Source organism: Caloenas nicobarica, chromosome 4, assembly GCF_036013445.1.
Source record: "Caloenas nicobarica isolate bCalNic1 chromosome 4, bCalNic1.hap1, whole genome shotgun sequence".
Taxonomy (NCBI): domain Eukaryota; kingdom Metazoa; phylum Chordata; class Aves; order Columbiformes; family Columbidae; genus Caloenas; species Caloenas nicobarica.
In genome coordinates this window covers 9,413,684-9,430,747 of record NC_088248.1, presented here as the reverse complement: position 1 = coordinate 9,430,747, position 17,064 = coordinate 9,413,684, and the positions used below count along the sequence as shown (strand labels likewise).

Below are 17,064 nucleotides of genomic sequence, written 5' to 3'. Positions count from 1 at the left end.
GTATGACACCAGAAGCAAGAAAGTCTGCAGCTGCAACATGGAGAATAACAGAAAAATGTAACATAAAAGGAGCCAGACAGAACTGGCTTCTGCCTTTTCATTAACAGTGACCTGACTTTGCTTTTGGAGCTGCACTCAAATGTGGGCTCCCATTAACGCTCTGCACTGACAGGGAAGAGGCGAAAGGACAGGCCCATCATTCCTGCTAATTGAATCATGTTGGTTTTACAGCAGCAAATGTCCCTGAAGCGAGAGCGCCGGGTGGCTGAGCTCACCCCTGCCTGAAAAAATGCCACATTTTATTGTGCCTACACCAGGTAAAAGCCACTGTGAAGACAGACTTTAGCTTATAATTGGTAAGACAAAATTCCCACCCTGCAAGTTACCTTGCAATAAGTTTGAATTTATTTTTATACAAGAAAAACTGATATATACTACTTGCCATACAGAAGCAAATTCAGGGCTTTTGGATTTAGAATAAGGCTTTCTTGATGGTGTGAAGTTTGGACTAGACAGCATAACCTGTTTCTAAACCAAGATTTTAAATTATATTAGTCTGACTAAACCAAGGCATCAGGTCAAGTATACATTGCATTTGTACACGTGGAAGAGGTCTTCGAAGCTAAAAATGCAAGAAGTCATCTACTGAGGCACCAGATACGATGGGCAAGATTTGTGGCTGTATTCCCAAAATACACACTAAACAAATACCACACGAAATGCTACGTAACAAAAAGCCACTTTTCATAACAAAAATCCACTTTTCATAACAAAACTACATTTTGGCATGTAGCAGGTAAGGGAAAGTGAAGAGTAGTACCAGCCACGGTGGGAAAAACCCAAACCAAAACAAGAGAGAAAACTGCAGAAAGCACAAAGGCAAAAAAAGTATTCAAACATGTCTGCTTCATACGTTATTCAGAGGGTGGGAGAATTGCAATACGTTCCCTCTGCAGAGACAAGGAGCTGGGGAGCTTCCTAATTTTATATTATGTTCTTCTGCCTTTAGTGATAAGGAAGAATGTGTGTAACCTGCATCATGCATATCACAATGTATGCTCCCACCACCAGGTAGCAGAACACCTCTTCTCCTCTCCTCTCCTCTTCTTCTCTTCTTCCCTTCCCTTCTTTTCTTTTTCTTTTTCAGTGGAGTTGTGGACCAGATTCTTCCCAAGGATGACCATCCTCAGAGTGCATCCATCCCTAGTAAACAAACATTTCCCACGCGTGGGCTCTGCCACTGCCAAGCTGTGTTTGTTCACAGCTTGGAGATGTGTTTTTTCACCACATCCCTACTGGCTCAGCAGAAATCCCACACTGTGTGGATGAAACTTCTGCATTTATCTGGTCCGTTATGGACTGTGAAGAGTAATTCAGTGCCAAACTACCCAAATTTCTCTGTGGATAGCTCTGCTATCTGAGGCAGGAGGGGTATTCAAACCAGACGCAAGTAGTTTTAGCTACCCTTGGAGATTTTCCCAGCTTGATGAAAATCTCTCTTGAATGTACTAAAGGAGTATCTTTCTGGTCCATCACAGGCAGCAGATGAGAGCCAGGGCTCGTGGCTGGCGCTTGGGCACCCCGTGTCTGAGCATCTGACCACCTCGCATACTCCCTGGGTACCTTACCCGGGTACACGGAGGACTTTTTGTCCCCAGAATTATGTATCATCTTTGTGATCTGCAAGGGTGTAACACACAGCAAAACTCCCTCGATGGGAAGTGGTCCTGAGCTGTGTGTCCTGCCTGCAGCGCAGGACAGCGTGCGGCAGCTTTGCCCCCGCTGGGCACAGCCTCATGGGGTCCCTGCAGCCTGGCCCTGGGCAGGAGCCCCCCGGGCACCCCCAGGGCTGCCACCCCTGCCCCCCGCCTGCTCCAGCTGCCACAGAGCAAGGATTAGACACAGCAAGAGATTTTGCAAGCCATGAGCTAGTGGGCAGTGGCCCTCACTGGGAACTAAAATCGCAGCTAAGAGTCTAGAAAAAAAGATTAGGAAAAAACCCTCTACATTTTATGGAGTCACAGCCCTTGTACCCTGCTCTGCCCTAGCCCTGCAAAAGGTGAGAGAGCAATGGGGTAGATCAAATGACCTTAAGTGAAAGCACACCATACTGGAAGGCTTTTCCCACCAAACTCATCACACTCCTCACTTTATTCCAGGCCCTTTGTGTAGCACAAATCATTAGGACTGAACGCTGTAATTAGACATTTCAAAACGGCGTGATCGGCAGCCTGCTACCGCCGAGAGGTGTGCAGAGCCAGGGCGCTGTGACACAGGTCGGAGACAGAAACCCCGCTGCCGAAGCACAGCCAGCTCTGCTGCCCACGCCACCGTTTGCTTCCAAGTGCCAGGGGCTGGTTTGCCCCTTCTCTTTACCTTTCTCCCATTTCTTTTCACCATCGCGTGTTTGTTTTGTTCCACTCAAAATGCAATAAAACCTCAGCAGCGATGAGGAGTGTTTATCTAGCTCAAAACGAGTTGCCTTGGCAACGGCAAGCAAAGCTCTCCCATATTCTCCTGCCTTCATTTTCTCCTGGTTGCGCAGGGATAGCAGTTACGCATGCTAAGTACGCCATCAACCTGAGTTCCAGCAAATGGGGGCATGAATAGGAGAGCTGGCCCAGCTCTGCTTGTAAACTAACAAAAACCTGTGGGTTGCCAAACACCCTGGAGAACTGCCCGGCCTCTCGGCGCTGACAGCTGCCGAGTTCAAAGGATTCGCCTACCACTGTAACAGCGACCGCTGGCTTTGAAGGCAAGTCCAAGAGCCCCAGCTTTGCAGCTCTCTGCCACTTACAGCTCCATTAGAGAGTGACCTTTGAGGATGGAGATGCAATTAGAAGATCTGTATGGCTGGTCTGATTACACGTTCAACCAGTATCTGAACATCATTGTGCTTGGGACTCGGTGACTTCCTACTATTTTCTGTGAAGCCAAAATACTACACTACGTAGCATCTACCTGTTTGCAGCACTTCTGGTTAATGCCTGGCAAGGTACACCGAGCGTGGGGACATCAGACGCACACTTCGGGTGCACTTAAACGTGATGTCTTCCTCAGCAATGAAGTCAGCTTAAGATTTCCCACCATCGTTGGCCTAGCTGCATGTTCTGGCTCCTCCTCATAGAGAGGATTTTCTTTTCAGTTCATATCCTTGGAGCCGTGTACTTGCCCGCAGGCTCCCGCAGACGCTGCGCAGCACGACCCGCGGGCCCAGGGGCACCAGCGGCCCCGGCAAGAGACGGGACAAACCCCTGGGCCAGTGGGGCTGCCAAAGAGAGACACCAATGATCCCATCTTCACAATGCAACGAAAAGCAGCTAGTAATATCTTTTGTTTGTAAAGAAACCAATCAAGTGTGTTCTCCCAGCCATTTTTTTAACACACTGACAAAATGCCAAACGGCATATTTAAAAAATAAAGGTAAAAACCCCCAAACTTGCCCTTGCATTTAAAATAAATGCTCTTCGATACTTGCAGGACCAAATTTATAACCTGCTACAGGAGAAAGAAGAGCATTTAGATTATAATGCTTTAATACCATTGGTATGAATATAGCTAGTTTACATCTAGAGCACCACAGGTAAGAAAGCCATAGTCCCTCATTACAGAGCCACAACTGACATGAATAAAAGGTATTTAATGCTGGGTAGAATATTCCACTTTTGGTAGAGACCAACTCCCTTAACACGATCCACAGAAACTTAATCATTTGTAGGTAAGATAACCATATTACTTCCACATTTCAAAGTCACCCAAGCATGCCTTATCTAATTATTTTTTGCAGCATTATTCTCATGATTTAATCCCGTCTGAGATCATTAGACACTATGGTACTGTGAGTAAGCGATTACGACACTGACCTATGTTCTAGGGGACCTATGCAGGCAAGTGCCTTTGTCATCTATCAGAGGGTAATTTTCTAATTGGATTTAGAGCCTCTCTAGAAAAAGATAATTTACTTACCTGCTAGCTTTCAAGGACAGCCTGAAAGTCTGATTTAAACTAGAATACACAGTACATTTTTTTTTAAAAAAAGCAGAGAACGGCAGTATTAGCTGTATAAGATAAAACAGGTAGAAGAGGCAATGTTAGATCACACTCGGTCAGATGGTAAAAAAGTGAAAGAATCAGAGATAACAAAGAGAAGGACACAGTCTTTGGGAATACAGCATGTCAACAGAGGAGGCAGATAAAGATTTAGGACGTTCTCTCACCGCAGACACCTATGCCCCAGACAACAGCACTTCAACATCTCATGATAACTTGAGTCTCCTACAGGATCTGTAATTCAGTGGAAATTTGCTATAGGACTTTTTTTCTTTCCAGGCTTCTTGCTTGCTCCAGCTGACAGTAAGATTGAGGACAGTCAAACAAGAAACAGACAAATTAACACAAGGTGAAAAATCAAAAGTAAAGCTTTTCTACACTGCAAGGACAGGTAGAAAAGGCATAGGCTACAAGCATCATGCCATGAACAGGATACAGCACCGACCACAGACCGCTGGCTACTGAAAATGGATCTTGGGGATGATCTCATTACCACCAGCTGATGTGGGAGAGTGTGAACAATTTGCTCTGAAGGCCTGTGCTTCCCCCTGCTCCACTGCAGGAAGGCTCTGTGCATGTGCCTCTTTTGAGAGGACTGAAGCAGTAGGGACACAGGATCCCATCTGGAAAACGATTACTCCATTAGGAGATCAAAATGAGAAGGGATCAAAATACAAGGGTGACAATCGCAACCCAAACAACCCCTCCCACCAGAACCCTAGCCTGCAATCCAAGACAGTGACTCTTGAAATTTCTTACTGTGTATCAGTAATTATTTTGGTGGAAAACACATGTGTTCGATGGGGCTTCGAGACTTTGAATGCCTGCTCTAGTATGATGCCAGAAGAGCAGTTGCAAAAGCAGACGCAATCCAAGCCAGCTAACACACACAGTATTCCTGTAGTTTGGAGACTCTTCCCTGCAGCTGACAAGATTCGCAACTCTAACATCTCCAACCCAGATTTTTCACCCAACCTTCTTCTCACCTGCTTGGATCCCCTCACCTGCTTGGATCCCCTCACCTTGCTAGTTGGTGTCTGCTATTGAGCAGACCTTCTCTAGTCAAACCCCTCCCATGCTCTTTGTTGCCATCACACCAGGCAGTGCACACCTCCGTTCCCACCCTTCTCTTCCTTCTGTCCCTCTTACTTCTGAGCTCTTTATCTGTGCAAACCCTAACACAAAGGAGTTGGCACCACTAAGGTAACCGCAACAGTCCTCGCTAAGAGACAACAGCACTCACGAGGCTGGTCTCCAAATGTGGAAATGTTGCATCAGAGGAGAAACTGAAGAAGCTTTTTTTCTTTTTTTTTGGGGGGGAGGGGGTGGGCAGAGGGGAGAAAAACACGTTTCCAGCAGAGCACCCACGATCAGGTTGGTTGGATCAGGACACTGTGAATGGTCCCTAGAGAAACAAGTCTTCCAAGTCACTGACCACAAGATCTACAGTTAAACCCTACTGTTACATTGCGTTTTGTTTGGTTGTTTTGTTTGGTTTTGTTTGTTAAAAAACCCCCACAGAGCTCTCTTTTTAATTGGAGGCCCAAATGATGAATGTTCTGCTGGCACCAAAGGCCTCACACAGGTCAGAGTGACAGTCCTGCCGCTGCCATGCAGAGTCTGCAACTAGTGGAAGAGAGGTAAAAATATGAGTGCAAAAAATCATTCCAGATTTAGCCCCATGCTGGGTCATGAAGAGCAGAATTGGTGCTGTTTTTTTCTCCAGGCAGATTTATGTGCAGTAACATTCTTTCAAAACACTCTACAGTCAGGGGAGATGGATAAATCAGCAAAAACAAATGAACAGTTCAAGGTTATGAATTCCTACAGTTTCACCGCATCATCCTGATTTTTTAAATAAAACACTGTATTTCTGGGGGGTGGGAGGGAAGGAAAAAAGTCAGTGTTGGAAGTTCCAAGCAGTAGATGAACCTAGAGAAAAGCAGTAAAGCAGAAAATTTAAACAAAAACTCAAACCACCGCAGGTCAGCAACAACAACGTGCCAGACTTCACTAAAAGCACCCGCTTTTGGTAAGGTCAAATACGAAGTACCTTTGGGGATGCAACTATTGGGATGGTAAAATACACCAGATGGACTCCTCTTCTTAGCATATGTTGATGGATAACAACAGCAGGTATTAACTGTCATGTATACTTAAAGACAAAAAACCCCACAAAAACCCAAACCATAAATACAGAAACCTTTCTGGCGTACTTAAGAATCCAAGCTTCTTTTCTGAAGGCATGTAGAACATACTCTGCGTACGTGACTTCTGAAATAAGTGGCAAAAATTGTATTTATTTCTTCAGAAAAATGCAAACACCACCCGTCCATACTGAAGCAGATTCCTGCACTAGTTTGAAAAAGGAGAAAATAAAACGGATATTTAATTGTAAATACTTAACCTATATAAATACAGACAGGAACAGAAGGGTGACTTCCCTTGATACGTGTTCAAGTCAGGAATTATTATTAAAAGAGCAAAACTCCAAAACTAATGCTTTTGCAATTTTGCTCCACTCTCCACAAAACAGAAAAAGTCTGAATCATTTATGATCTGAATTATTTATAATGTGCATGAATTTTTGACTTAATTTCAGCAGAGAAATCCAAAACGTTTTACGCAGTCTAGGCCATTGTGGGTTTTTTGTGTTTTTGCTGTTTGTTTGGGGGTTTTTTTGTTGTTTATTTTGTTTTTCTCCCCCCCTTAACATCACAGAAATGGGGGTAAATCAATCCCGTCCTTCAGGCAGGATGCCTAGAAGACATTCATTGATCAATTCTTTCCATAGCTGGGTATCTCTCTGCTGTGTCATCAAATATCTTACCCACCTAGTGTAAGAGAGGAATGGAAATTTAAATAATAAAAAACAATCCTGCAATTGGACTAAACATCTGAATATTGCTGAAGTCCAACGCACAAGCACCTGGCACACGGGTTGATTCCCACCTTTCCCCTGCAGTTCCCTGGGAGCAATTTGTCCTTATGCAACTTCCAAGAACCATTAGCAAGTGCTCTGCTCCCAGCCCCGCCACCTCCCCTCCCGTTTGTCTCTTATCTTGCACTTTTCCCCTCTGTAATTCTGGTATCTTTAGTCTGATCGCTGCCATCCCCTCTCCACTGAGGTGTTCTCTCCAAGGAGAGGGGCACTGGTCCCATCTGCTGGTGGCTCTGGTGCTAACTGGGGTCTTGTGGGAGCCAAGGATGGAGCCCTGGGCCTGCGGAGCTGGTACTGGAGCCTACAGGCTGTGCACATAAATCCTTCCCATCGCTGCTGCATTAGGATGCACCACAAGTAGCAGCACATCTCGGATAGTTCAATTACAGTTAATATGCTCTGATAGTCTCTTGAAAAATGTACTTTCCATTTTTTTTTTCCCCTCCTTGGCCTCCTGTTTTCCCTGACTGCAAAGCCACTGTGGGTATTATACCCACACTACTTTCAAGAATTCAGCAGGAGTAGTGCAGATTCATTCCTCAGATAGCAAAAATATACCAGTGTCACCAAGCTTTACTATAATATGCATCATGAAAGTACCTACACTGTTCCAGTAACATTATAGAATTTTAAAATGTTATCTTACCAGAAAAATCTATAGCCACAAAAACACCTACAGTGTCACTGACACAATTTCCTTCAAGAAACTGTGATGGTATTTTAGGAATGTACTTCTAGGTTCAAAAATAACTTGCTTGTCCTTCTATTTATATGGAAGTTTCACACTTTTATAAAGCAAGGTGTCTTATTTCTCCCACAGTAAGATTCACTAAACCAATCTCACGGATAAACACGTGAATTTATCTTTACATTAATCGAGAGAACTTTAACAGTAGACTTAGTTATACTTAAGTTCAACCTTCTATATAATCCAATTTAGTTTTACTGTTTGATGGGGTGTTTGTTGTTTGGTTGGTTTTTCATATTGCAAGTCTACAATGAAATACTTCAAAGAACCACGTTAAGATCACCATCTTAACTCAAGAGCTACACAACTTTAACACATCTGTATGCAAGAATTATTTTTGGAGTTAGTTATCAGATATAACAAAGGTTTTCTTATTTCTTTCCCCAAAGATTCTTTTAAAAAAGAAAAAGTCTAAATTCACTATAGTGTGCACTTCATGTAAGTAAATTTTCTTCCAGACTTCCCAACGACAGATTTTTCTGACAGTCGTAGCCACTTTACAATACATGGAAGGTTATATGGTCATTCTGTTGTATTTTTGCAACAGTTTGATGGACTAAACAGTCCTAGAGAGGTTTATTTAGCATTTACCAGTTTTATTATTTATAGTGTCAAAAACAGACTCAGGAATTAGAGATGCACAACTGAAAATTTCTCAAGCATTTTATTTTATAACCTAGTGTATAAAACTTCAACATACGAAAAAAACCAAACAATCAGAAGTGAACTAAAGCAAGATCTCTTAATACTTTTTTTTCCCAGAAAGCTTTACCTAAAGGCTCAGAAGCAGTAAACATTCAGCCTATTTAAAAAATGGGATTCAGAACAATCTTTACACTTGCAGTCTGCAGAATTATGGAACAAATGGACGAGTTTTTGATGCCTTTAAAAAAAACTTCAGTTGCTGTAAGCAGTGGCATGTGTGGTAGTTTTTTTTAACACCTAGTTCACTTTCAAGTGACACACAATCAGTCTTGATTAGTAATCTTCAGTGAAGCGAATATGTTTACTTGTCTGTTGAGTCTTTTCAAGTCTCATTCTTTCAGCTTTAGCAATCAGCTGCAAACAGGAAAAATATTGTAGAAAATATTAGAGGAAAATTATAGTTATGATTTTATCCCACAGTCATGAATATATTATTCACTGATTTATCAAACTTCATAAGAAAAAGCTACATCTTTGAACAGCTACGTTACCGTGTACATCTGACAACAACAAAAAAAGTAAAGCAGCCCTGATATAATTTCAGTATTGCCTCAGAACCATAAAAAATAGCACGACATCTTCTTCAATCTCTGGACAGTGCAGCATCTTTCATTGCATCCCTTCTTCCTTCCAACGTGGTTCCTTCCAACAAAATTACAGCTTCAAAAATCCCAAAACAAAGTCTCATGCAGTAAGTTTAAAAAGCCTACCCTTTTAGCAGATTCATGCTGTCACTGATGTAAGAGAAACAAGGCCTTAGGAGTATTGTGTCATTTTTACAGTCAGCAAAGAAAAAAAACCACTGAAATGCAGATGGGGACCATCCTTCAGGCTGGGCAAACAGCACAGTACATATCACAACTCTGCTGAGAATTAATCTCCAGAAATAACCTTGCAGTTCAGAGGAACAGTGATGCTGAAGAGAAGCTGCCAAATTCATGTAACCAATTGACATGAGACAAATGCTTTCTGACCGCCTGCAAAACGAGGGGATACTTTTCAAGTTTTAGATCCTTCTGCTTGACAAGAGGGTGACAGAAGATTAAGTGATATGTTGTTTAGAAGCAGAGTGCTTAGTTTATATTTAACTAATAATTAATAGATGTAAGTAAGAAACTAAACAATTATACCTAACATCAAATTATTTCTTAGTATAGAAGTACTGTATGTCAAAATTTTCAAAAACTGTAATGCATATGTAATAATTACGTGAATATAAGCAATGCAAAAGCATCCAGTCATTGGAGCACTTATGGAGGATGATCCCCAGTATTTCCCCAGCGCTGGTAAAATAAAGAATGCTGCTTAAACTTAACAGCAGAGTCAATTATACTGTTATTTCTTTGTTTCAATGCTAGGAATTCCTAACTCAAAACCTTGTCTGACCAGGGATTTGTTTGTTCTCAGTTGCATTTTATGGAGATTTACTATATTACTAGGGTACCTGGGACTGCTTTACTTTTCCATGCAAAATGAAGCTGTAAGTGCTGAACAGTGAGTATTACTGAAACCACATGTCTCAGTCCTTGCAGATTCTACCTTTGACCAGACAACCTTCCACTGTGGCAGTAACTCCGTCTCCCTTCTGCTAAGGCAGCCTTGCTTGCTCTGCAGGAGACTGCGAGCTAGAACACCTTCTGTCCACTGCTCCCCTGACAAGCAGTGCTCCATGGCAGCTCGGGGGACTCTCACAGTTTACGTTCTCCCTGGGATAGGACATTCTTCTCCATCCTCACAGCTTCCCACTTTATGCAGGGAATCCAAATCCAGACTTGTGCATAGCTAAATCCAGAGTTTACTACAGAGATATCCTAAAAGATCCCAGATATCCTATAGGGTATTTACACTTTAGGGCAACACTCTCAGTAGCAACGCCATACCACCCACTGCAGGTCAAACAGTTCTTTTGCTTCCTTGCAAAGAGCTAAAACCAGAAAGTAACTGAAAACAAAAACATTTGTCTTTCCAAATACCGCCATAATTTGGATAATCTGAACAGTTTATCTTCAGTTTGTTTCTCTTCCATGTATTTGTCTCAGAGTACACACGTGCAGTCACTAGTGCTGTACAGAAAACACATGCCATTTCTTGGCAGATGAGAAAGCTGCTCCCAGTACAACAAATGCTGTTGTGGAACATACCTAACCTGCTAATTTTCAACTTCTGTGCACTGTGTCTTCAGGCAGAGAACAAAACACTGAGAACAACTTTTAAAACATACTTGTCTTTAAAGCATCTGTATTAGAACATTCACAGTACTGCAACAAAGTCATAGTAATACCCAAAAGCAAAGGTACAAGCTTTGTTACTGTGATACTCCATTAAGATTCCTTAACCATAGGCAAGAGCTCATGAGGTAATTGTTACATGAATAAGATGGGAAAAAAAAAAAAAGATAATACATAAAACAAAATGTAAGGAACAAGACAGGCTGCCTAATCTGAATTTAAAAAGCGAGAAAGCAGGAAACTCCTGTGAACATAAGCACATCTGTAATGCATCTGCATAAAATCCACATTAACCTATCTGATGGAGACTACTAAAACATTTAGCTGGTGCTGAGACAAAAGGGAGACTTGCTCACTAGGCAATCCAGTACAGTTTGCTAGGTTTGAAAAGTTTCACATATAAATCAAATTATTTACTATTTATCCATATGGCTGTGGTCACAGCTACATTCTGCAGACATTGCATGTTGTACACAGCATGAAAGTGCAAGCTACGCTGCTGCATCGGTGACAGCAGCCAGGAATTACACTCTACACTGACATTGCACAGATGCATTGTTTGCTGTGCTGCAATATAGTTACACTACCACAGTTATACTGGTACTTCCCCTCTGCACCCCCTAGCATTTAACTTGATTGGAATCCTCAACATGTTCTCAACAGCAGCAGACCATAACTTCCGACAGATGAATTTCTTAACCATTCTCCAGAAATAAATTGATTTAAAGGTATAACTAAAGGTTACTTTTATTCTCTGGTATCTGAAAGCAAAGGATAAAAAGAGTTAATCTCTAAAAAGAAGTGAGGAGTACAGTAATGCATTCGTTCAACACATGGCATGGAAAATCACCAACCCTGGAAGAAAAGACCAAAGTTATAAATTGCCTGGTTTCATATCAGTGAGTGTTTCTATACCAGCACCTCAGAGCTGGAGAATTTGTAAGAGGCCTCAAAGCTTCTCATTTTCAGCTGATCAATGCAGTGCCACCACATATTTCTAAGCACACCACTATTCATGTCTCCAAACAAGTACCCAGCCCTTCCAGAGATATCAACTTCACAGAACCATGGCAAGGGGCTTATTTGTGCCCTGGAGTAGGACCTCTCCCCACCAGCATACAGAGAGGGAACCCGTCAGTCTAGCAAGGACACAGCCCCAGAGCCCCAGGCATCATCAGAAGAGACCAGTGTAGGCTGTGCCCAGACATTCCCACCATCCCACCACCCATATATTCTGCAAATTATTCCACCCTTCGCAAATACCCAATTCTCACTTCCTCCGCCAATGCCTTTCACTTCTACCACCACTCCCACCCTCTTAAACTTCATTTCCTCCTAGGCAAGGGGGTGTACAAGGTGTAAACTGGGCTCAGCAACACCTCCCCCAGCAGACAAGTACCCAGGTGGAAAGCTTGCAGGCACTCCTGCCTTTGCTTTGAGAACAGAAGACTTCAATCAGTCTAGAGAGTTTAAGGCTACAGACTGATGAATTGCTTTAGGTCTGAATAAACGGGCACTGCCCTAAAGCAGCAGTTCTGGCAAGGAGGTTTTTAATCTGTATCACTAAATCACTAAGGTTGTTTTATCATGCAGTTGAACAACAGGCTAAAGAGGACATGGGAAGGGGCAGCAGAGGGGAGTAGAGAGGTTACAGACAACCAGTGACCAGGCTTGGAGGCATAGCCTTGACAATCAATATCCTTTTAACTCCAAAGGACGGCAGGGCATTAGTCCAAAGTTTTGGGGAACCTTGAGATACCTGGTCTCTTTTGGACATTTAGTTTATTGCAAGAACTAGGCCATAGAAAGTGAAATCTCTAGCACAGCTTTTTGGGGGCAGGCATTACTCCAGAAACCCTCTGCTGAAGTGACTATTAACCCTTATCCTGGCATGCCACAGGACCCCACTGCAGGAAAGCTGAGTAAGCCTGGACTTTGGAGAATACCTGGAAAAGAGGAATCTCAAACTGTCTGAAGTTAGCCCCAAAAGCACCTCTCTGTGCTCTGTTACTGTGTACTGCCTGTAATGTCATGCAGTACATGCAACAATATTACTGTATTATTCCCATCATTATTATGATAAATACATTGATATCACTGCAGCTACATAGCTTTTATGAATATACCTTTTAAGCCTACATTTAAACACTGATTAAAAGAAAGTATCTCAGAGATGCTGTCTTTATCACAAGTATAAAACAGGTAATAGGCAAATGCTCATCTTCAAACAGATCTTGTAAGGGATTTTAAAACCTTTAACAGAATTGATCTTTACAAGAAAGATACACTAATGGAATATTCAGCTGTACATGTTTAATTATTAATTAATATATTTTTCCTTCCTTTTATTGGGACCTTGAAAAAAGTGAACTTCTGAGTACTTTGGAATAATTTTCAAATAAAAGATTACAATTAATATTAATGAACAGAGAAAGAAACAATGTTTTCTAATTATCTGGAAGTAACGAAACAGTTAAGACTACAATGAGGCATTCTTTTCTTGATGTTTTGCTTAACAGTGTTAGCATTTAAATAGTATTCACTAAGCTTTGAAGTTAACACCTCCCGGTGTTGCAAGGTGATGTGTAAGGGGGAGGAGCAGGAGTTTGTCTTGCTGCTCCTATTGTTAGGCAGAACTGAGACAGTTCATACTTGCAAGCCTCAGTGAGGTACATTACTGGCCAATTTAGACCAGTTTGGTCAACAAGTACCAGCCTTCGAAAGATGAAGAATAGAAACTTGAAAGCAAGACACCTATAGTCCAAATTAAAGTCAAAGGTGCCTGATACCTTTTGTTTAAAAAAAAGTACATTTAAAAAAAAAGAAAAAAAAACTGGCAGCGCCCTGTAAAAGGCTCTAAAGTGTACAGTTTTCACGCTCAGTTACTGCTTATATTAAAGAATATGGCTAGAGCCAATGCTATTTTTATGCTTTTAAAAAAATTAAATCAGTCATTTGGGGAAATTCTTTGTGCACACTTTTGTTTAAAAGAACTAGATTCATTTGTCTACAGGATCTCTGAAAGAGCATTTAGACAAACAAGATAACACATGCAAAATACACCTTGTGCAAGACAAGGTTTTGACCTGTATAATTGCTGGGTTTTTTAGGTGAATGTAGTATTTATTTTATAATATATATGGAACAACTAGGAAATTTTTGGTATTGTGTGCATCACTGGCACATCTAGTAAATGGAAGTTACAGCAAGTCTCTAAAGTCACCAGAAAATAATTAAGGTCAGATGATTTTTAAGTTTTACAAGCAAGAGCAGAAAGATTCAGCTTAAAGCCAACTCAGAAGCCTTATCTGCAATGTGTGTGAAGTAAACACAGCAATAAAATGTCTGTGAAATGCTCTTTGGCTCCTCTCTGTCGGGTAAAGGATCTCACTGTCCTAATCAAAAACCCTTCAAGCCTGGAAGAATCTTGTGGGACAGGAGTGGGGACTGCAGCCTGCAAGTTTACCGCAACACTCCCTCAACACCACGGCCTGAGAAGCACACCAAGGTCAAGGCTGGAAGGTTATTTCAGATGAACACTCCAGAGTGAAATGCACCGCAGTGCTACAGATAGTAAAGGCAGTGGTTTGACAGAGCAAGAGCAAGCAGACTCAAGCTCCTATGTGCTCTGAGTTCACTAGATGGGAGGCAGTTTTGGTCTGGAAGTTGCTCAGCTACCCATGCTGGTAGCAGCATTCAGATTTGTCAGGAACAGGACATAAGACACACTGTTGCAAAGGCTCTTGACTGCACTAGAACTGTACATTTTTAAAAATGTGCAAATTGTGAGAAAATTAATTCATTCTGAAGAAAACCATCTTATTTATCATGCTAGAGAACAAACCAAGAGCAAATCAGGACTAAACTTTAATGAGTGCACCCAGAGTTTTAAAGGAAATCCAGCTTACAAATTAACTTCATGCCTTTAGTCATGGCCTTAACTTTCTCTGATTGTCTCCCTACAGACCAGCCTTGCATTTGGTATTGGACCAGGAAAGCCACGCATTCTCTATATTGTGGCTGTAAAATCCTGCTGCAAGGTCAGTAGAAAGTGGTCTAACTGGATTAAATACAAAACCAAATGTTGAAGTACCACAAAATGTAAACCTATGCAGAAAGAGAGTCCTATTTTCAACCATGGCCATACAGGGGGAAAAAAAAAAAAAACCTGACTAGCAAGTTACCTTCTCAGTACCCCGCTTCTTTTCTCGAGGCTGGTTAAGTTTAGCTTGTCTGTCCACTAAAATCTTCTGCCAGTAACGTTGTTCATGATCACCTTGAAAAACAAATCAACATTACAGTGCATGAATAAAAGTATTCAATACAAGTAGATGCAGCGTTTTCAGCTGTGATGAGGAGGAATTTTTTCTAAGGTAAACATATGTGAAAATACCTGTTAGGGAAACCTAACAAGTACTTCCCCAGTAGTCTTAAATTTCCTAGTCAGAGAAATACGCAAACACCACTCTTTCCGTGTAATTACCAGAAGTAGCTCAGTTTTAGCTAAAGTTTCACTACAGCACTCAGAGGCCCTTTGATTTACTGATGTACTCAACTTCTGACTGATATTAAACAACTATCAAACCGAAAAAAAAAAATACTGCAAGAATGGCTGAGATTGTCTTGTTTCATCAAAACCATTGTTAGAAGCAAACTCTGGGGACTTTGTGGGCAGGTTTAAGAATATTTAAACATGGGGATGAATATGAGAGGAAATAATTTTGCAGGTTTTTTTCAGCAGCTGTTTTGCAGTAAGAAGCAGTTTGCCACTGTTTCCTCTGGTTTTTGCTGTAACTATCATGAGGGGAATTTTGTGAAGTAATGTTGTACAGTCTCATGGGAAGTCTTCAGTTACAAGAAAGTTTCCAAGTCACCTTGGAAAAGATTTCTGCAAAAGTTATGGAATTAATAATTCTGAGAATCAAGTTTACACATATTTCAACAGCCTTATTTATACATTCAATCACAGTAACATCTAAACATTACCATAGATGTTTAATATCTTGTCAGATGAAAAACTGAAGACATTTAGTCAAAGTCAAGTCCTAAAAAGTAAGATACCACTGGGAAAGCTTTAGTCCCTGAAGTGGGAAACATTAAAGATTCTTTCCTTATTCTTGTTCTCTGTATTTACCTTATGCCACCAAGAAAAGCTGAAATCCTTACTGTGAGTCACTTCTGGGTTCTTCAGAAGCCTTTCCATTCTTATTTCAATGAACCAGTTTGAAAAAACTCCCACCCTTAAGACTATGAAAGGAACAATCCTACAGTGTAGTACTTAGTCCCAATCTACTAGTACACTCTTTTATATAAGGATACAAAACCAGTGACAAAAACACACAGAGCACACAGCTGTAAAATGCCGTATTTCAAGTTGTTTGTGGATCTCTGGAACACAGAACACTCTGGAGACAAATCTATCTCAAAATGACGTTAGCAGCATTCAGTGAGTCTCAAACTTTAATTAACTTTGATATTATTATGAAGGTTAATGCTTCCATTATAACTCTTCCTTCTGCAATCCTTAATTGACATTTATGTGGGTTTACAACCCTGCATGCATGGAACTTGGCCCTATGTAAGGATCTGTGCAGGAGTGTGGTAAAATATTTAAATGTATAGACGAGATAATCCCATCTGTATTGTTTTATCTGTGGTGGTGGGTACTGTGGTTTTGTTGTTGTTTTTTGGTTTTGTTTTTCACCTCCTCACATTTAGATTTTAGTGCATGTGTAGAATGTAAAAGTTTTATTAATACCATAACAAAGTTTGAGAGATTGCCCCCACCCCCCTCTTCTTCCCTGACTTCCATAAAGAGGTTTCTCTGCACTTGGAAGACTAGTCTAATCTAATGTGAGATATACACTTAGAACACCAGAGTAATTTCTGAAAAAATAACACACATTATCGTAAAGTTCCAAAGCAAGCCAGTAAAAATTTTAGTGTAAATACAACTTAACAAAAAAGGCATTACTCTGGCGTAAGTTATTCAACTGCCTGAAAAAAGATTAATTAGAAGGCAAGTGTTAAAACCACTCTAAGTATATCCATGATGTTAGATTTTTGTCCTGTTATTTCACACATCAGAAGTTCAGTATTTTCAAGAAAATCTTCGTTTAAAATTCTTTTGCATTATCAGAATGTTATCTTCAGAAAGCTGAAATGTGAATTAAGGTCTATAGTCCATTGCCACTAGAAGTGATGTAAATAAATTAATCTCAAAAGAACAGAATTAAGTTGATAAAGGCAAGCAAAATCATTATTTTGCTCTGAACTGTGGCTCTGAACTGTTTTACCAATTTCACTACACTAGCAAAATGAGAAGAAGACTGTTGGAGTAAAAAAAAAAAAAAAAAAGAAAGAAAAAGGCAGTCTTTTCCACAGTTACCAAG

The 17,064-nt window shown here is 41.0% G+C and overlaps 1 protein-coding gene across 4 annotated transcripts in view; it reads right to left on the bottom strand.

Annotated features, from left to right (window-relative positions):
* Positions 1 to 8,387: 8,387 nt before the first annotated feature.
* LARP7 (La ribonucleoprotein 7, transcriptional regulator) overlaps positions 8,388 to 17,064 on the bottom strand; it is a 29,705-nt gene continuing 21,028 nt past the window's right edge. For all 4 annotated transcript variants that reach the window (XM_065633448.1, XM_065633449.1, XM_065633447.1 and 1 more), the window contains 2 exons: positions 14,857 to 14,948; positions 8,388 to 8,798 (listed from right to left, as the gene is read on the bottom strand). In XM_065633448.1, the coding sequence (XP_065489520.1) occupies positions 8,718 to 8,798; positions 14,857 to 14,948 (173 nt within the window). In that variant the 3' untranslated portion in view covers positions 8,388 to 8,717. The remainder of the gene's footprint in view (positions 8,799 to 14,856; positions 14,949 to 17,064) is intronic.